The 22,064-nt window shown below is 41.3% G+C and overlaps 1 protein-coding gene across 5 annotated transcripts in view; it reads left to right on the plus strand.

Moving 5' to 3' along the window:
- Nucleotides 1–22,064, plus strand: part of DOCK10 (dedicator of cytokinesis 10) — a 201,307-nt gene that overhangs the window by 59,360 nt on the left and 119,883 nt on the right. For all 5 annotated transcript variants that reach the window (XM_048863538.2, XM_048863544.2, XM_048863551.2 and 2 more), the window contains exons 4-7: nt 8,811–8,893; nt 18,786–18,858; nt 19,162–19,290; nt 19,583–19,717. In XM_048863538.2, the coding sequence (XP_048719495.1) occupies nt 8,811–8,893; nt 18,786–18,858; nt 19,162–19,290; nt 19,583–19,717 (420 nt within the window). The remainder of the gene's footprint in view (nt 1–8,810; nt 8,894–18,785; nt 18,859–19,161; nt 19,291–19,582; nt 19,718–22,064) is intronic.

The following is a 22,064-nucleotide window of genomic DNA, read 5'->3' on the forward strand; positions in this document are numbered from 1 at the left end:
CCTGAAAATTTGGCTGACAGATTCCCATGCAGCATAACACTTTACAAGCTGGCCCTAGTTCTCTCTCCATCTGTGTGACTGGAAACTCACTGCCAGCTCAAACTCCTTCTCTCCCTGCCACCTTTCCAATTCTGACAATAGGGTTGGAGGAGGAGGCAAGTCATTATTTCCCTTCTTTTCCTTTCACCAGGGTGGAGTCTGTCTGTTCTAAAGTTTGAGGCTCCACAAATTGTAAAGCCAACACTATCCCCATTGCTGTGCTCAGAAAATGGAGTCTAAAAATGGAATGTAGCACATAGTATCTGGGAATTATTACTGCTGAATACTCCAAGGAGGTGCTAATGACAAACTGGCACAACCCTAAGCCTTTTCTGCAACACTAGAGAGCCAAGAATAAGAGAGAGCGGTAGAATAACGGGGGGGGGAGGGGGAACAGCACTAGAGACTTAGGACTGTAGTGGGAGTGCTGTGCATGGAACAATAGTAGGTTGAAGCCCTTAAACTAAATTTTAAAATAGAAATACATGTGTTCCACTTCATGTTTCAAAAAATATATAAAGTCAATTAAGTTCCAAGCAGGAAATAGTTACCAATATCCAATCGTCTCCTTACTCTGCCAAGAGCGTAACGCCAAGTTCCTCTGGAGCCGGGGTATTCTCCTTCTTGTAAATGAAGATAAAAGGTGTAGATATTCCCTTTCCATTCTGCACATAATTTCACTAGATACGGTATTACAAATGAAGGTCCACAGGACAAATTTATGGGTGAGCCCTCTTCTCTCCCAAGCTGGATATAGTCTTAATGGTAATGAGTATCAGAGGGGTAGCTGTGTTAGTCTGTATCCACAAAGACAACGAGGAGGCAAGCTGGATGCATGTAGGTAAGTATAGTGGTCAGTAGGTTTCCAGTATAGGGTGGTGTTTATGTGACCATCACTTATTTGCACTGTAGTGACCAGGAAGCGGATCTCTTGTGTGGACTGGTCCAGGCTGAGGTTGATGGTGGGGTGGAAATTGTTGAAATCCAGGTGGAATTCTTAAAAGGCTCCTTCCTGTGGGTCCATATGATGAAGATGTCATCAATGTAGCGCAAGTAGAGGAGGGGCACTATGGGATGAGAGCTGTGGAGCCATTGTTCTAAGTCATGTGGGTACCCATAGCAGAACACAAATCAGACTTCAGTAATGGTAACATACAAAAGCCAGTAGGAGAACACTTCAATCTCCCTGGACATTCAATAACAGATTTAAAAGTAGCCATCCTAGAACAAAAAAACTTCAAAAACAGACTTCAAAGAGAAATTGCAGAGCTACAATTCATTTGCAAATTTAACACCATTAATTTGGGCTTAAATAGAGACTGGAAGTGGCTGGCTCACTACAAAAGCAATTTTCCCTCTCTTGGTATTGACACCTCCTCCTCAATTATTAGGAGTGGACCACATCCACCCTGACTGAATTGGCCTTGTTAATACTGGTTCTCCACTTGTAAGGTACCTCCCTTCTCTTCATGTGTCAGTATATTTATGCCTGCATCTGTAATATTCAGTCCATGCATCTGAAGAAGTGGGGATTTTTACCCACGAAAGCTTATGCCCAAATAAATCTGTTAGTCTTTAAGGTGCCACCGGACTCCTCATTGTTTTAATGGTAATGGAATGCCTTGTGAGCCAACAGTTCTCATCTTCTTGTTGCTCTTAGTAGATTTTTTTTCCAGTGCCAAAGGGCTATCACAACAATGGCTTGTTCTTTGAAGGCTGACAGGGGTCTGAAAAACTAAACTGGATTCCCAGATAATTGAAGATCCCAGAAACTTCGTAAGCCAAAGTAAAATAAGGTCTTCAGGTTCCATTTTTCTAAATCACCCCTAAAGGCCTTGAATTGTGGACCCCAGCTTTGTTGTTTAAGTTCTCTCTCATATTCTGCAGTACTCTGTTATCCTTCCTCACTGCCTCAGCCACTGCTTCATGGCCAGAGGCTAAAATATCCAAATAAACCACTGTCATTTCTTCTTCCTTTATCGTACTACTAGTCACCTCCATTTTCTTTTCAGAGCTGGTAGGGATCAGGCTGATCCAGGCACACATATATAAATCGGTCCCATCAATTTGTTAAATGAAAGTATCCATTTTAAAAATGGATATTTCAACCCCTCTTGGTGTTAAAGGAAAGATTCTCAATGTAACCTTGTACAGTCCTGTCTTCTGGAATATGCAGATAGCTTAGTGGTCCTCAACATTTTTCCACTGCCATTGTAAAGGATTATGGGATTGGGTGTGTTACAGTTAGTGTTACAATTCTGGGCCTCAGAACTTCCTGTGGTGTCTAACTGTAATATACTCTTCCCCAGTTGCAAACTGGTGTGCATAGCTAAAAGGGAAAGGGAAAAATCGGAGCTGAAGTCGCTATTAATTTCTGTCTTTCAGCTTCTTTTACAAACAAACGTGAGACCAATGTTCTCTTTAAAAATGATGTCTATCACCTTGTTATATTTTGGGAGGAGTGTTTGTGCTGGAGCTGACCACCTGTCTGAGAAGGGAGAGATTGTGGCTGATTCTGAATCATGTGCAAGGGAGGAAGGAAGATGGTGCAAGTTGGTGAGGAAGTGGGTTGAGCTTCTCCAGCTTATGAGACTTTGCAATGGGTAGCAGCATGCCCAGTCCTTGTGCACCTTGGGTCTCATCCTTTGCCCATAGAAACCAGTGGAAAGGCTCCCAGGTACTTCAAGGGACATTGGATCAGGACCCAGAGCCCAAGGAGATATTTTGCCAGTCACACTGAACTCCCCAAAGACTGGAGCTGGGCTCTCGCCCCATCCAGGTCTTATCAAAGTGGATGGAACACATGCTGCACCTTTTAAATGCCTATAGCAGTAGCTGCTCTACTCTGCGCTTCCCCAACATTCCCAGAAGCATGCTGCCTTCTTCAGCACTAAGGGCCTGATCCAGAGCGTGTTAAAGTCAATGGAAAGACTTCTTCAATGGGCTTTGGTTCAGCCAGAATATCTCAGGCAGCCAGAATATCTCCAGCTCCTGCCAGCTCTTCACCCCAGCACAGCTGTAACATTAAAAGCTATCCTTAGTTTCTTCCAAATGCAGTTTTTTGTCCAGTTATTCCTTTATAACTCTGTGACAAATGAAATTCATAAGAGAACTGGAAACTAAGTATTAACAGGACACAGCCGCTGATAACACCTTGCATGTGACATCTGAAAAATCTAACCAGCATATTTGAATAAAGGAATTTTAAGTAAATAAACCACAGAGTATAAAAATACCACTGGATTACAAGTGCTTTTTCTCCTAAAACAAACCTAATGGGCTCAATTCTCCTTTGTCTTGCACCTTGTGGAGTCATTTACACCTGTACAGTGAATGTGCAGAGCGCTGCCATGTCAGAATGGCAACATTTTACACTCCGCACAGATGTCCCTATTTCTGAAGGGCAACAGAAAATCAAGCTTGTTTTGTAGAGTTGTTGGGTCAGAATAGCTTTCTTCTTCCACCTCAGAAGTGGTTGCATTTTAACTGTGGCTTTAAATTATCTTTACAATCCATAAAAATCCTCTTTTAAAGTGCTTTGAGATCCATTCAGATGAAAGGCAGTATATCAAAGTGAAGTAATAATAACTATTATATCCTTAATATTGAAATTTCATGTAGTAGATTTATGTGGTTTATTTCAACATACCTACTGTAGTAAGAATATTATGCATGTTCCTTTTAGTCTGTCAAGACAGGCTTCCTAACTGCAAAAATGGGGTAATACTCAGTTTTCCTTTAGTACCCAAGTCATTCACCATGGAGGATTTCTGTATTCACGACATTGTACCATATCTCCATAGGACTTGTAAATGTTATTGGTTATTAAACCAAGATCTTTATTAATCTTAATGCTAAAGAAGTAACCGCTTTACTACTAATCTCTCTATAATTATTGGAAGGGGTTCTGTACCAGTGCAGTCAATTACTCAGGCCTTTTTGTCCACTATACATACTGGACACTCATTTTGTTCTTTTAAATTTCAAAGTTAAATTAAAACAGAAACTTAAGTTGGTAAGTGTCACCATCTAAAATAAATCAAAGGCTTTATTATCCATCATAATGAAGATTTTTTTTCAGGTTCAAAAGCTAAGTGTTTTCAATGTTTTAAAGAAGTAGTGTATCAGTACGCTGCCAACAATGTACTGAGGCTCTCTTACAGCCTACATTTACATTACTTGGAGAAGTAAGCAGTTTATTAAAATGTTGTAAATTAATTGCATATTTTAATCTTTAGGCTTGGTAAAATCTAGGATTCTCAATCACTAATTTTTATTTTATATCTGAGCAGTATGACATTGGAGAGTTGTAAAAATGAGGTCCTGATGGCTTTTGGCCAATAGAGATGGCATCATGCTTTTCATATGAGTAGCGGGATTAACCTTAGAGTGCTGGCTAAATTCCAAACTAGATAATTCTAGTAAATTCTGCCAAAATCCCTTTGTAGTTTCCCTTGAGTATGATTCTTTACTTCCTGTTTTACAACTCTTTCTTAGTGTTGCCCTTTTCTGTTTAATAGCTGCTGCTTTCCACCTCAGAGATGGCAGAATTTAAGTGGTGAATGAAGAGACATAATGCTTTATGAATCTAATGTGTGTGTAAGGTGCTTTAGGATTCAAACACTGCATCCATCATTCCATGTTGTTGCTGTTATTATTATTATTATTAAACGAATGATTAATTGAGTACCTTCCCCAAGCTTGCAGAGATCTTAAAGAGAATGTAAACTGTGAAAGAAAGGGGAACTCTGGCCATTTTCAAGGGGTTTCTAGGTACTCTCTTCAGTTCTGCTTCTCTTATTTCATTTTATTTTTTTCAAAATGTTAATTTGCATTTCAGGGCAAACCTGTAACATGGCTTCCCTATGAAGTGCCCCTTTCACTGTGGCAGCCATTACACTGTCACCAGCAACACAAACACTGGAAAGCTGCAGGTGCTGAGTTTTTGCTGGATGATCTCTCTAGGGGAAAGTGTGGCCAGTGGGGAAAGGAGAGAAGGGGGAAAAAAAAAAGGCTTCAAAGCTGACAGCAGGTGGATGGAATAAGAGAGCTGATGCAAATGAGTGCCAAGCCTTCCCCATCCCACAACTAATCTCCTCACCCTACTAGGACTAAACATCCTTTTGGAATGACTCTCCATTAAGGTTAGGAGGCAGTTGTATCTGGCCCAAGGGCCTCAGCTGTTCCTGTGGAAGGGTTTCCTCCTTCTGATCAACAGAATCTTGTGTGTTTTCCTCCATAATTCAATACTTTCCCATCAAAGATGTTGATGAAATCAATACAAATATTTCCATATTTTCTGGTGGAAAAATGTTCGGCTGGAAAATGTTCAGCCCACTCTGGTTTATAACAGACTACAATTCCTAACCACAACAGGCTGGCTAGAGATAAGGAGTAGCCATTGCTCTAAATTTACTTGCCTCTGTGATTTCTCTGAATGTTACTTGAATGTGCTTTTTGTTCCTTTATATTTTAATTTTGATTAGTCTCTTCTTGAAGAAGCACAAGAAACCTTTATATTTAATAAGTTAAAACATTGTGGCCTGCTCTATATATAGTTCATGGCTTTTTTAAAACACATCAGTAAAGAGCCTATAATGTTAACAGAAAAAGTCCTGTGTTGAGTCCCTTTTACATGAATTGATTGCATCTTTTAAGTATTCTAATCAGTAATGAAAGTAGGACAGGAAAAATTAGTCCTTTCTTTAAAGGACTCAGTTTATTTTTGTGTCTCAAATAGACAGTGTATGAAGTATGAATTAGTGGGTCTGCACTCATTCTGATCCAATTCACTGTATGATCTTTTTCACTGGCTCATGTAATACAGTATATATATTGCTCCTATGCAAATATTTACTTACTATGTCCCAGATGGTCACCAGACTGACTTAACTAAAGCTTAAACCACAGAAATACAATGGTGAGATTGTTTCTGTCCACCTGTGAGTCTGCAGAAAGGGCTCAGTTTTGCTGTCATTGGAGTCCATAGTAAAATTTCCACTGATATCAGTGTGCCATATTCAGGTTTGGGCTGTGATCCTGCAAGGTGCTGAGTGTCCTCCATTATCATTTAAAGTCAATGATTGCATTAGTCTGTCTGTCTATCATTTAAGCCATAATATATGATTCTATGTGCCTGTATGATCTGGTCACGTTTTCTCCCACATTTTGTGCAGCACCATTGAATTCAGTGAGGGTGTAAATCAGTACTGAATTTCGCCCTGTGCATTCAGAATGAATCTATTACTATAGCGATTTGGATGTCATATATGTTAATATATTTCATTCAGCATTTATGTGGGAGGGGACAGTTTATGAATTTGCAGCTGTTTCCTTGTAATTTTGTTTCATATACCGTAAAATCAAAAAGAGATTTGAAAAAAAAAAGTAATTTAAAATGATCCTGTGCCTGGCTTGTGGGTGGTTTTTTGTTTTTGTTTTTATATATATATATATATATATATATATATATATGGTCACATCTACTAAGAAGTTTTATCATTGACTTTAATGGGAGTAGTTTAGGCCAATGCTGAGCCCTTTTGAAAATACCACCCACAATTTAGAAGATCATCAGACCTCACTCCAGAAGGCTGATAGTATTTTCCATATTAATGGCCAAAGCCTGACTGCTCCCCTCCCTGTCTGTGAATACAGAAGGCTCTACACTTAGTGACACCATGGTAAAGCGAGGACAGGCTGTGGAGAGGTCATGGTCGGAACGTTCCTTGGAGTGGGGTTTAGTCTCACTGACCTATTCCATCCTTCTGTCTCTTTATTGTCCATGTTCTCCTAACTTCATTCTGTCAAGCCTTTACTCCCTGCATTCTCAGTTCTCTGTTGCCCCGCCCCTTTGAGCTCTCTCTCAATCAGTTCTCTCTCTCATCTCCATCCCTCTGTTTTCCATGAGACCCTCTCCCTCTCCGCACTCTGAAATGTCCCTCCACCTCATACTGTCTCCTTCCTGTGGTTCCCTTTCATCACCCCCCAACCCCCACCGTCACTGATATATCTCCCTCCCCCCCCTTCCCCCTATGTTTTCTCTTGTCCCACCTAAGGGGGCCACTGCTGCTGTTGAAGGGGTGTGCTCAGAGGGCAAGGTCTAAGTCCCATTATGTCAACTGCTTGTATTAAGTGATCTCCACTGTGCCACCACTCCTGCAGTCACAGAGTCTCGTGATGCAGATGGCAGCCCTGTTTTTCCTCAGAGGGCACTCCGATACTATAATGATGGGAGTCATACCTATCAGTATCTGGCTAGCCTGGGTATCCCCACTATAAATAGCTCCAGTTCTTCTTTCCCCCAAACAAGAGGACTGTTGGTGCTGGGCTTTCCGGGCCCCAAAGGCCAACTCTAGGTGGCTGATCCTGCAAACACTTCTGCTTAACTTTTTGCATGTGAGTAGTCCCGTTGAGCTTGACAGATAGATCGAATAAGGAGAGCAGGACGATAACCAGATAAATGGGCATAATTAGAAAGTTCAATGGGTAAGTTAAATGCATGCTGAAGTGCTTTGCAGGATCAGGCTGTTAGTTATTAGTACAGCCAAAATCTTTTTTCTATGATTGAAAACCATAAATGCCATAACTATTTTATCTGCAGATGCTAGTAACTGCAGAAGAGGAAGAATGGTCTTGTGGTCAAGGAGCCAGTAGCATGGGTCCATTAATATACCATTTAACTCTAATAAATTGACTAAGGGACCAAGCTTGCTTATGATGACAGAATAGTGGGGTAATTTTTTTAACATATTATACAATTATTAATCCCTACAGTGTGCTTTATAACCCAATTTCCAGAAGTTTATGATATAATCTGCTCCATTCTCCTTGTTGCAACTTTATAGGCTACCAATAAACATACACATTTCTTGTTCCTCTCCACCAATATTTTCTTGCCTTGGCAATTTGAATCTTTGTTAAAATGAGTAACATGATAGTAGGTCGTAAATTAAACATGACTCAACAATGTTGTATTGTTGCAGCTAAGGACATCATGCCATACTTACCACATTAATAATTTTCTATAAAAATGAGCGGTACAGTAATTCTGTTCTACTTGACACAGCGTAGACTTCAAATACAACTTGCATTCAGCTTTGGGCACCACATTTCAAAAGAGACGTGAACATATTAAAGAGAGTTCAGAAGAGAGCCACAAAACCGACAAAAGGCTTAAAAGTAAGAACTATGAGGGGAAGTTAAGAGAACTGGAGAAATTCGGTATGAAAAAAATAGGACTCAGGTGAGACATAACAGTCCAGAAATACATTATGGGTTGTTATAAAGAGGATAAGGATCAGTCCTTGAGGACAGAACAAGAAGTAATGGGCATAAGCTGTAGCAGGGAGAAATTTAAGTTAGGTAGTACGTTAAGTCTAGTTACTGTGGAAGTTAGGTAATGAAGCAAGGTGCAAAGGGAAGACATAATTTATGTCAGTGGAGATATTCAGGGACACAAAGGTATCAATCTATCAAGGTGATATAGTAATAATTTAATAAATCCTTCCATGATGCAGGAGGATAAAGTCAGTAATCTACTTTAGGTTGCTTCCGCGCACATGAGTCAATTAAAAAACATCACCTTTGATTTAAATGGGAAATAGTGCTTTAAAACTCTAAGAAATATGAAATTGATTTTCCTTTAAGAATAGCACTACCAAGCTATGAAACAAGAGAATATGTGCTTCTGCTGGGGTTGTTTCTTTGTTCTGTAGCCTTTTCTGAGTGTGAATAAGTTGAAATAATCTATTTCTTTCCTTTCTTTTTAGGCTTGTAAATATTACAATTCTCAGTGGCACGTTGTGAACTACAAATATGAAAAGTATTCAGGAGATTTTCGACATTTACCACAGTAAGAACTTCACTAGTTTTCCATTTTCTTCTCCCAGTTTGGTACTGTTTCACTGAGTCATGTCAATCTTTCCACTTTCCCCGATCCTGTATGTGCTCCCTATTTGTTTTACCATAAACATACTGGGCCACATTTAAAAAAAAAAAAAAAAGGCAGAGACAAAGATCCATGAGCAAAATGTTCAAGACTCTGCAAACACCTTCACTTATACCTACTGAACACTTTTAATGTACATTCAAATCAAATTACTACTCTTGTATTATTAATATTTGTATGTGCAAAATACTGATTAGTTCAGACAAGTCTGGCTTTTTACTGTTACTAAAAAAACATAAATGTCAAAACTATTTTACCTGGGCCTAATTCTCCTGTCAGTTACAGTGGTGTAAACCTGGAATTACTCCATTAATTATTTAGTTACTCTGGATTTACACCACAGTAAATGAGGTCAAAATCTGCCCAATGCGTATAATGCAAGAGTGTATGTGCACACACAAACACTTTTGATGCTTCCAGTGGTCTTCTACTTTTTCAATATTTGGTCATTGTGTGAATAATGAACTTTTCCATGACACATAGGGTACAAAATAAATTCATGGTTTCATTATAACCATTCGCATAAAACAAACTGACGTTCTGTAGCCATTGGGCATGATTCTTTTCTCATTTACACTGATGGAAATCAGGAGTATTTCTGTTGAGGTCAGTGGAGTAAGAGCAGTGTAAAAGTGGTATAAAAGTACAGGACAATTGTGTTGCTTGACTTCAGGAATAAGAAATGTAAGTCTTTGGGCCAAATTCTTTATCTTTAAGGTATAATACACGTGCAGTTGTTCCCAATACCACGTTTTCCTGACAAGCGGCTTATGCTTTAAACTAGGGATAATTATAGTGAGCAGCTAATTAAATTACAGAACACTGAAATGAACAACATTAACTCCATCTTTCTCAGAATTTGAGGCATAAAATTGTGATACCGTATTCTTGTAGAAAAGAGTGTAAAAAGAGCAATAAATAGCAAACAACAGGAATCGATTCTCTGGACACTGATTGGATTAAGGATGAGAGGTGGTACAAACTGAATCCATTCTTGTAGCAGTCTTAAGATTGTCTCCCACAGTCTTCTTCAGATGCTAGGCACACAAAGTCGTGTACTATAAGCCTTCCTTTGTATCCACAATTCCCCTCTTGTTTATGAAACTTACTATGAACAGAGAGTGTGTTAATCCTAGAGGCAAAGGAGAAGAGTGACACTAATTAGAGTTCTTAGATGCAGTTTTGTTTAGGTAACTTTTTACTCAGTGGGTCAGCTTGTATTTTCTAATGGTCTGTCTGCTCAGGAGAGGAAATTGAAAATGCAACATTTTTCAGTCCAAGTTTGCAAGTACTGTCCCTCTTATGAAATATGCAACAAGCTGAACTGTTTCTCAAATGGAGTTTGCATTATTCTGCATGAAAGTAATTTGTAGTCAGTATGTACATTGTCTTCCATGGAGTTATGTTAGTCTATTGACACTGCTTTCAGCGTTCTCTATTTTTCACATCCACCTGGGATATTATGGGGTCTTCTAATCTTGTTTCCATATAATGGGTTATTGTCAAAACCAGAATAGTTTGCTTATATCACAGAGTGTAATGACTGAGAGAGCTTTTAGTGTACAGTCTCTTGAATCTCTAAAGAAAATTTACAGCAGGTCTGTCCAAACATTGCCCAACTGATAGCTCCACTGGCATTTGGACAAGAGAATTAACCTAATTTGCACCGAATGAGGCCAATTGCAGACAACCTCTTTTTTTTTTTAGTGCAGAGGTACAACCCGCAAAACATCCTGCCAAACATTGCTCCAACTTGATCTAAACAGCATCTGCGTATATCATGATAGAGCATCACATACTGTGACCCTTGTAGGCTGCACTTCTATGTTAAAAATAAGGGTGGCCTCAAGTCATGCTAAGTGTCTCACATTTAGCCATCAGCCATAGTTTTGAGCATTTTTCACAGAGCTCCCTTCACACTGCACTGAGCATTTACCCTAAGCATTAACACCCAGACCCCAAACCAGCTGCGCCCACCCCACTAAAGCCCACTCCCCCAGCACCTGGACCCCCCTTGAGCCCCACACACCCAGACTTCCCCCTGCCGAGCCCCATCCCCTCCCTCACCCAGACCCTCCCTGCCGAGCCCCAACCACCTTCACCTGGACCCCCCTGCAAAGTCCCATTTCCTCTGCATCTGGAACCTCCCAGTGAGCCCCTGTACATCCAAATCCCCGCACACCCAGACCCCCCAACAAACTACCTGCAGTGAGATAGCCCCACACAGCACCAGCTCACCCCCACACTTGGATCCCACACACACTAAGCCCCTCCACACTTGGATTCTGCCAAGCTAAGCCTGCCTGCCCACACCTAGTGCACCTGGCAAGGAAGGGCAGGACCCCAGGGTGTTTCTGGGGCAAGCCCAGCCCATGCACTGTATAAGGGTTGGGTGCAGCCTCACTGCTGAGTCTGTGTTTTGGGGGCGGGGCTGCAGGGTGATCTCCTACCTCAGTGCAACTAGTGACCTGTGTTCCCCACTGCCATGCTGGAGCTTTATTTATTGACAAAATTTGCAGAATTGTGCAGAATTTTAAAATATTGTGTGCAGAATTTTAAATTTTTTTGGCACAGAATTCCCTCAGGAGTATATAATGGTACTAACACTTCCCTGATGCATCTGAAGATTGCATTAGCCTTTTTTATGGCCACATCACATTGGTGCCTCATAGTCATCCTGTGATCGACCAGTACACCCAGGTCTTTCTCCTGCTCTGTCACTTCCAATTGTCCCTAGCTTATACCAGAAATTCTTGTTATTAGTCCCTTAGTGCATGACTTTGCACTATTAAATTTCATCCTATTTCTATTACTCCTATTTTAAAGCTCATCCAGATCTTCTTGTATGGTATTTTGGTAATCCTCCTTATTGGCAATACCTCACAACATTGTGCCATGTGCAAATTTTATTAGCACACTCCCACATTTTGTGCCAAGGTGATTAATTAATATGATAAATAAGACTGATCCCAAAACGAATCCCTGAGGAACTCCACTAGTAACTTCCTTACAGCCTGACACTTTCTCCTCCTTACACCACTTTCTTAAAAATAGGAACTATATTAACAATTCTCGAGTCATAAGTTATGGCCCCAAGTTTACAGATAAATTAAAATTCTTGCTATTGGGTTTGCAATTTCGTGTGCCAGTTCCTTTAATATATTTGGATAGAGATTATCCAGGCCCTCCATGTTTGAGTTTGGCTTCCACCTTGGATGTGGCAATTTCTACTTCCTCATTTCCATTAGCTACCCTGTCACTATCTCTTAGCCCCTCATTACCCTTATTAAAAATTGAGGCAAAGTATTTGTTTAGGTGTTGTATCATGCTTAGATGATCTTTAATGTCCACCCCGTCCTCAGAGTTTAGTGATCCCTCTTTTTCCCTTGTTTTCTTGTTGTTTACAGAACCTTTTACTATTGGTTTTAATTTCCTTTGCAAGGTCCAACTCTGCTTGGTTTTTCCCCTACGCTTTCTGAGCTCCAAGAGGTAGTTTTCCTTGCTGATTCATCCCATATTCCATTCCTTGTAGGCTTTCTGCTTTCTCTTAATCACCTGTTTGAGATACTTGCTCATCCAGGTTGGTCTGCAACTCTTCCCAACAATTTTTTTCCCCTTGCTTGGGACGCAGGCTTCAGATAGTTTCTTCAACTTTGACTTTAGTAATTCCAAGCCTTCTCTACATTCAGATCCTTTAGTTCTTCAGTCCAGTCCACTTTCCTAACTAATTCCCTTCAGTTTTCTAAGTTTGCCCTTTTGAAATCTAGGACCCTACTTGTAAACCTATTTTTGTTTATCCTTCCATTTAGTTTAAACTGAATTAGCTTATGATCACTCAGATCAAAGTTGTCCCCTACAACCAGTTCTTCTCTGAGGTCCTCACTTCCATCAGGGCAGTTTGTCATTTCACACACTTATGCATGATGTAGATTGATAGCTGCATAGGGAAGCACTTTTCAACAGGCTGAAAACTTCCCTGTTCTGAAAATAGCACTTTCTACTGGGAAGTGGTTGCAATTTGATGATAAATACCTAGAGTAGACACTTGGGGCCAAATTCATCCCTGGCGAAGTTCCACTGAATTCAATATGTTACGTGGGTGATTAATTCAGCCCTCTGAGTATGAAGTGACATTATGTAAAACGCTAATTTTCCTCTGGATATGTTCCTTCTTTGAGGCTTTTTGCAGACCTTTCCACCAGCTAAATTGTATGGTGCTTTGATGTCTGTTCCCTCACTACTTCTTTTTGCATAACTGTGCATATTGTGCTGTATTATGCTTTTTTTCTTAGTGAGCATGGAGGAAACATATTACTGACTTTGAGCCTGAGTTGTGGCATTGCTTTCAGTAGGAGCAGGCTTTGATCCATTAGTAGGGTCTCTTTTTCATTTGCTAAGTAAAAAACCAAAATTCCCAATTGAGTAATTCAGGCTAAACTACTCGAGGTTCTGCATCTTTGTATAGCTATTTAGGTGGAGTATATGGAGTGTGTGCAGAATAGAAGAGACATGGTCAACTCTCTGACACAATATGTTCTCTCTACTGGTCCTGAAGAGTTAACAGCATGGCTAAAGGGGTTATACATCAAGATAGGACAAATGACTTCTTCTGTGGAGTGTGATACAGACAGCATTGATTGGATGGGCATTCAGGAGGGGCCATTGACGGTCCACCTGGAGAACTTCTGGTTATCTCAGCAGGAATTAATCTACGGCTGCTAAGGCAGTGCACCATGGATCAGCAGGTCCTTTAAAAATGTTCAGCACATAGAATCATAGAATCATAGAATATAAGGGTTGGAAGGGACCCCAGAAGGTCATCTAGTCCAACCCCCTGCTCGAAGCAGGACCAAATCCCAGTTAAATCATCCCAGCCAGGGCTTTGTCAAGCCTGACCTTAAAAACCTCTAAGGAAGGAGATTCTACCACCTCCCTAGGTAACGCATTCCAGTGTTTCACCACCCTCTTAGTGAAAAAGTTTTTCCTAATATCCAATCTAAACCTCCCCCACTGCAACTTGAGACCATTACTCCTCGTTCTGTCATCTGCTACCATTGAGAACAGTCTAGAGCCATCCTCTTTGGAACCCCCTTTCAGGTAGTTGAAAGCAGCTATCAAATCCCTCCTCATTCTTCTCTTCTGCAGGCTAAACAATCCCAGCTCCCTCAGCCTCTCCTCATCAGTCATGTGTTCCAGACCCCTAATCATTTTTGTTGCCCTTCGCTGGACTCTCTCCAATTTATCCACATCCTTCTTGAAGTGTGGGGCCCAAAACTGGACACAGTACTCCAGATGAGGCCTCACCAATGTCGAATAGAGGGGAACGATCACGTCCCTCGATCTGCTCGCTATGCCCCTACTTATACATCCCAAAATGCCATTGGCCTTCTTGGCAACAAGGGCACACTGCTGACTCATATCCAGCTTCTCGACCACTGTCACCCCTAGGTCCTTTTCCGCATGCTGAGCTTTGCTGGCTGGTGCAGAGGGGAGCAGGGCCCCACCTTCTTTGGGTTAGAAGGTATAGCCCTTGCATCCACTCAGGGCTGGCCTGCATTGGCAGGAGCATTCATAATACTTCCCAAAGAGCTGGGGGAAGCTCACTCACAGCAGCAGTTACTACAGCTGTACACACACCCTGTTCCACAATAACAAGAAGGGCCAGAGCAAATGGCACACCCCTTGTCTCACTCCGCTGTCGACTGTAGCAGTTGGGTAGAAGCTTAAGAATTTTATCTAAAGATGTAACACTACAGGAATCCTTTTGGTCTCTCGGTTCTTTCTCAAAAGAAAAAAAATCAAATAATTGTTACTTAGTTCAATAAGTAAATAACCTGTCCTGTTAGTACATCAGATTCTAAAGTGAATATGTATTAGCTAGAACCAGTGCATCTAAATCTTGCTAGCCATTTGCATTTGAGAAAGCTCTTTAGTCAATTTGGTACCCAAATTTCTCGAAGAACATTTAATGGTAAATTTTCAGGACTGAACAGCAGATTACACTCAGAACTCCTGTGAGTAAGAGTGGGAGTTGTTTAATAAGGTGCTGAGACTATTTCTTAAAAGAGACCTGCAAAGCATTTGAAAACAATTAGGGTTCTGCTTTCCCCCACCCCTCACCCAGCTTTATAATTTACAAAAGCTTGAAACCATTGTTTATTTTGGTTTTAGAGCATGATTGTTCCTTTAGGAAGGTTGAATCTGGTCTTCCCAGCTTATAATGGATAACCTCCAGGAGGGTTTATTCAGAATACTAACACCTTATTTGACAGGTGTTGAATCTTTATTCAAAGTGTTAATTAGTCAATGAAGTCACGTAGGTGTGAAAAAAAAACCCCAAAACAAACTTAAGCCAAAGAGTTTTAAACAGTCTGATTAAAGAACTCTTTTATTGTCTCTGTTGCTCCACTTCCACTCTCTTGGCTTTTGTGACATTGCCACTTCATTTATAATAGGCCATTCCAACCTCGACAGGAACTGGTTTGCTAATGTTAAAAACAAGCAGCAAATTGTTTTGTTTTTTTCTAAACCCTTTCAGACTTACTTCATATAAAATAAAGAAGCAAAAAAGGACATGAGCCCTTTTATTTTATTTTCCTTCACAGACCATGCTTAAAAATTAAACTACAGTTATTGCAAAAAGTCTCTGAAGTTATGTGAGGCAGGGATATGAGATATATGTTTGGGGTAAAGTTAGCCCAGGGTGAGGACCTTAGGAAGGAAATAACTAATGAATATGTTATTCATGAACTTTTACTTGAGTTTGGGTCTTTTAATATTTTGATTATTGTTGGCTTGTTTGTTTGTTTGAAGTCTGTTTGATGTTCCATGTTTAACATTTTGTGTAGGGTTTTAAATGGCTCGGTAATAGTGTGGATTCTATAAATACATTTTTCTTTATACAGTACTAAGAATGGGGCTTGATGTGACCATCTTAATAGCTTGCCTCTTAATAGTCAAAGAGGTTTCTAAGGTGATGACCTTTAACCTTGGACAAGTTTAAAACAATTTAAATTTGTCCATTTGCTGGCAGCAAACATTTAAATTAATTTGTTTGTGAATAAAAAACATCCATCAAGATGTATTCTGTAGCTGGCTGACTGTTATTTAGGGCTTGATCCTGCAAGGTTTTGAGCGAACTGGCTCTCAGTGGGACTACTCGTGTGTAGAGTTAAGTGCATGTGTAAGTGATTAGCCTGATCAGGGCCAGAGTGCGAGGACACCATCCAGGAGATCTTGCAGGATGCCGCCAAGATCGACGCCTCCATGCTAGCACCGTGGCAGAAGATAAACGCCCTGAACACCTTCCTGATCCCCCGCATCTCGTTCGTCCTAAGAGGATCCGCCGTGGCCAAGGTAGCCTCAACAAGGCAGACAAGATTGTCCGGCAGCTGGTGAAGAAGTGGCTGTTCCTTCCCCAGAGAACCAGCAATGAGCTGGTCTACATCGCCCACAGGCATGGCGGTGCCAATGTCCCCCGCATAGGCGACCTGTGTGACATCACGGTGATCACCCACGCCTTCCGCCTGCTGATGTGTCCTGACTCCATGGTAAGTAACATCTCAGCAAACGCCCTCCATGACGCAACAAAGAAGCGGATCGGCAGAGCCCCCTCCAACCAAGACACCGCCACCTTCCTGAGCAGTTCCCTGGATGGTGAATTCGGAAGGGACAGGCACGACAGCGCTTCACTGTGGTCCTGCGCTCGCAATGCCACGCGTCGCCTGGGGAAGCGCATCGGCTGCCTCTGGGAGTGGTGCGAGGAGCACCAGGAGCTGGGAGTCCTGGTGCCGCAGATCAATGCCCCAAGCGCCAGGGGCATGCTGGCGAGGACCCTGAAGGCAGTCATCCACTCTCTCTACATGGAAACCCTGAAGCATAAACCGGACCAGGGTAAAGCCTTCGAACTGACCAGCAAGTGGGACGCCAGCAACCACTTCCTTGCTAGGGGCGGCTTCACCCGTTTCGCTGACTGGCAGTTCATCCACCATGCCCGGCTCAACTGCGTCCCACTCAACGGAGCCGTCCGGCACGGGAACCGAGACAAGCGTTGCAGGAAGTGTGGCTACTCCAACGAGACCCTGCCCCACGTCCTGTGCAGCTGCAAGCCCCACTCCAGAGCCTGGCAGCTGCGGCACAACGCCATCCAGAACCGCCTGGTGAAAGCCATCGCACCGCGCCTGGGGGAGGTCGCCATGAATGGCGCCATCCCCGGTACTGACAGCCAGTTGCGACCTGACGTGGTAGTCACCGACAAGGCCCAGAAAAAGATCATCCTTGTTGATGTCACAGTCTCCTTTGAGAACAGGATCCCGGCCTTCCGCAAAGCCCGAGCTCGTGAGCTGGAAAAATACACATACCCCCGGCCGACACCCTCAGAGCGAAGGGCTACGAGGTGCAGACGGATGCCCTGATCGTTGGAGCCCTGGCGCTTGGGACCCCTGCAAGGAGTGTGTGCTGCAGACCTGTGGGACCGGTCGACGCTACGCACAGCTCATGTGGCGCCTCATGGTCTTGGACACCATCCGATGGTCCAGGGACATCTACATCCAACACATCACATCCAACACACATGGCTGTGATGATTTAATTGGGGATTGGTCCTGCTTTGAGCAGGGGGTTGGACTAGATGACCTCCTGAGGTCCCTTCCAACCCTGATATTCTATGATTCTATGATCACCAGTCACCAACAGGAGGCGTGAGCCAGTATGACATCGTGCATCAACTATGGGAAAGGGACTGAGAGACTTTTTCCATTGGACATATGAACTGGAACCATAAACTCACTGAACATTAAATCCCACCAAATGAGGGTAAATCCATCCTCATCATCGTATCCACTCATTATACTCCACATCTAAACATAGCCATTATATGAACAACATACCCCCATATCTCAATGTCTGTACTTTGACCCGTTAAACTTTTACCCCCAATTGGGGAGATTGCAGATTATGTATTCCTTAGGCCACCCGTTCCTAAACCGAATTTCGCACCCCTTGATAATCTGTACCTTATTCCCTGATAACCAGAAACTTCTATGCCTAAACTCTGTACCATTTTCTTTTTACTTCAACATCACCTTAATAAACTTATTAAGTGCATGTGTAAGTGATTAGCCTGATCAGGGCCAGAGTGCTTAGCCACTTAGAGGACTGAATTGTTTTATGGCACTCATTAATAAGATGCCTGAGCACCTTCCACATTCTGAAGGCAAATACATGAAGCATCATTGCAACTTTGAGTGTAGAGTCGTCCTAATATTTGGTGGGAAATGTATTGAGATTGAATATGGTGGAAAAAATCAAATATTGAAATTGTCAGATGAAAGAAGAATAATTGTTTTCACAAAAATGGTAGTGAAACAGTTGATCCACTCTTTCTACCAGCTCTAGCTGGGATGCTTCTTTTTGGGGGGGAGTGATCCAAAATCCTTAATAATTTGGGGGTTCTGACTGTTCTTACCGGTTATAAAGCAAAGACCAGAAGGATTTCAACTAAAGATAAAATTGGCTACACTTTCAAAAGATGTTTTTTACAGAAGCTCAGATATATTTACACTTACAGCATTAGATATATTTGAAGGTGTCCTGGGAGGTTTGCATCCCCAAAAGAGCAGTCACATAAAAAAGAATGGTTTCAGAGTAACAGCCGTGTTAGTCTGTATTCGCAAAAAGAAAAGGAGTACTTGTGGCACCTTAGAGACTAACCAATTTATTTGAGCATGAGCTTTCGTGAGCTACAGCTCTTCCAGTTATGAAGCTCAACATTAATAAGCTTTTTTTCCTGCCCTAGAAATGAATATAGACCAGAGAAATTGCCTTCACATTCCTTTGAAATTGATCATGAAGATGTTGATAAAGATGAAGTAAGCATATTGATTTTTTTCCCCACTGCTGAGTTATTTATTCGTTTAACATCAAATAAGTAATGATAACAGAGTCTCGTTATCTTCTGTGGAATGTTTCATATATTAGCTAACTCTGGATTTAATGAAACAGCTTTGTCTCTTATGTCATCATGTGCCCAGCAGGAGAATTAATAAAGTGTTTTTGAAAGGAATGTGAAGATTGTATTGTTAAGAGAAAGCAGATATTCAAATGCATCATTCCCTTTGGTCTTAAACACACAAAAGCATGTCAATGCAACAATAATGATGTCTTTTATATAGGATACCACATCCCACTCGTCTTCAAAAGGTGGCGGCGGTGGTGGAGGATTTGGAACAGGAATTTTCAAGTCTGGCTGGCTTTATAAAGGGAATTTTAACAGTACTGTAAACAATAGCATTACTGTTCGGGTAAGGGGACATCGTTATTCTTTCTTTGTTCTGTTTGGCTTTAATCCTCTACACGCTCCTCCCCACCCACCCGCAGCGGGGGAGCTGATGTTTTCAATTCTCATTTAGCTGTTTTCATCTCAAATTAGTTTGTTTAAATTGCATTTAATGATAGTAAAGTGGATGTTACTATTGTCTGCAGAGTAGCACAGTTGAAATGCAGTTAGCAATGGCATATTGTTTAAACCCTTTGAATAAAATATCCATGAAAACAATTTGCAGTACAGCAATTGTGTTTTTGTTTTCACTGTAGTCATTCAAAAAGCGCTACTTCCAGCTGACACAGTTGTCAGATAACTCATACATTATGAATTTTTACAAAGATGAGAAAATATCAAAGGAACCAAAGGGATGTATATTTTTGGATTCCTGTACGGGGGTTGTACAGGTAAGTCACATTTATTTTCATTCTATTATTTTGGAATGACATGGTGGGCCCAATCCTCAGCTTATGTAAATGGTTGTAAACTCTGTTATCTTTAGTGGAACACTCTTACAGATCTGGCTTTATATCATTAACTACAAATTTTATTGGAGGGTTTTTAATGTAAAAAAAAAAGAGAGAGAGAGAATGATGCAGGTCAATGATGAGAACATACGTATAAGTCTGATACTGGCCTCATTTTCATTTGTAACTCCACTGATTCCAGAGAGTTACTCTTGATTTACACCAGTATAAGAAGGACAAAAGTAAAACCATGATGTTTTGTATAGAAATAGGAGTATTACAAGCAAACATTGATACACATACATATAAACTAACTAAATGGCTCTGGTCCTGCAGTAGGATCTGTGTGGGAAGATATTTACATCCATGCAGAATCCCACTGACTGCAGTGAACTCCACACTAGCATGAGGCTTAGCCGGTGTGGATGTCATTGAAGGATCTGGGACTAACATTCTGATAAGTACTGAGATAATGGAGGATCTTAAAGAGGAAAGGCATGCTAAAGCCTGCCTTAGTCCTAAACTGATATCTTGGTAAGACATTTGAACTGAAAATCTGTGGTTGTATTTCTGAAGGGGGAGGCTTTAAAATCTACATTGTCATCGACTACTTTTTCTTGTGTTTCAATCTGATTTCTTTTTCTTGACAAGAAGTAGTTTCTACATGCTGCCATGTAGAGGGATTTGAGTTTGGCACATATCTCTGGTCCATTGCTCCTGAATCAGGAAAGGCTGGGAATGTTTCAAAGGCAGCTCAGCTTCTGGAGTAGAGTATAGTATAGCTTCAGTTTGGAGTTACTGTGAAACAAACCTTTCCGGCTGACTCATTGAGGTCCTTGACCACCTGTAGCTCTTCGTGGTTGGAAGGATAGGGTGTTTTGACACAGGGCCTTTGAAGTGGGGAAGAATGGCAGAAAGTGGATGGAATTTACCCTGATGACAAATGACAGCTCAAAGTTCCACACACTACTTCAGCCCACATTGTTGCACTACCTGAGCAGATGGCTATCCATTTTCCATGTGCAGTGCAGACTGATTCTCTGTAGCAGCCTGGCATATGGCAGTATAGGGACAGGCATGCAGTTGGGTCTAACACAACGGTCCCTGATTGGGAATATGGGAATCCCTGTACATTTTATCTGTGTAAAGGCATGGGCAGAAGGTCTGGAAGTGGATTTCAGTCTGAATAAGGGAATCCTGACAGACCCACCCCAGAAAAAAAAAATAAAACATCTATAGTTATAAATAAAACAAAATAAAGCATGACCCCTAAAATGTATTGCAGCCTCTACATGGGCCTGCAAGCCCTTGCAACAGCTGCACCTACATGTTGAGCAAGAAGAGAGAGAGAACAGTGTCCCTCATGAGAGCCTTCAGGGCAGATACGTAATGATTCAAACTACCTTTACGTTCCCTCCAGAGTGAAAAATAAAAATGTTGCTACTCAAGAGCAAGTTAGTCCATTCCTGCTGTGGCCACACGTATCAAATATATAATACAGAATTGCTAAATTTACCAGGGCCCATACCTAGTAAGTGTGCAGTAGTGCATATACAAAGCACATATCTCCACAGTTACTGCATTCTTTAGCAATTCGTGCAGTCATATAAAGCTTGCTTTTATTACACTCTGTGTGTGGGCAAAATGATTTGGCTATGTGTCTTTGAAGATTGAGCCATTGAATACATCTGTGGAAAAGAATGGAACTTTCCTTGGGGGACAGCATAATTGCTGAAAGGTTACAAAAGAATACTGATATTTTGACATACCAAAGGCCCAAACCAGTCACTTTCATATAGCTTACTGTAGTAATGTGAAGCCTTTCACCTGTTGTTATTTCTGAAAGGATTAAAATAGAAGCTTTTTAAAATAAGTAAATGGGGCCCAATATGGGTCTACAGCATGGATTTTTATCTCAGAGATCAAGATATATCAGAAATCTAACTGATGTTTTATTTTGAAAATGTGTGGTGGGAGAGTGCATTCAGGGCTGTTTAGTTACTGTCAATTACCGACTTTCTGTTGTTAGGTGATATTTTATGTTCTTCATCTGTGCTTGTGAATTGGTGCTGCCCCATTGGTGGCATGAGTTTGCCAAGTCCCTCAGTGTTCAGAAGCCTTGAGAAGGAATGCTTTATTCCAGATTGCTGTGACTGTGTGCTCTTCTTAGAGACAAGCCTCAATCAGAAATTCAGAGTTAGCCCCCAGTACCTATACCACCAAAATGGTTTTGGACTTGGGCCACCTCCAAAACCAGAATGTGTCTCTTTTCCAGGTCCATTTCAGA

This window comes from Caretta caretta, chromosome 9 (genome assembly GCF_965140235.1).
Source record: "Caretta caretta isolate rCarCar2 chromosome 9, rCarCar1.hap1, whole genome shotgun sequence".
Taxonomy (NCBI): domain Eukaryota; kingdom Metazoa; phylum Chordata; order Testudines; family Cheloniidae; genus Caretta; species Caretta caretta.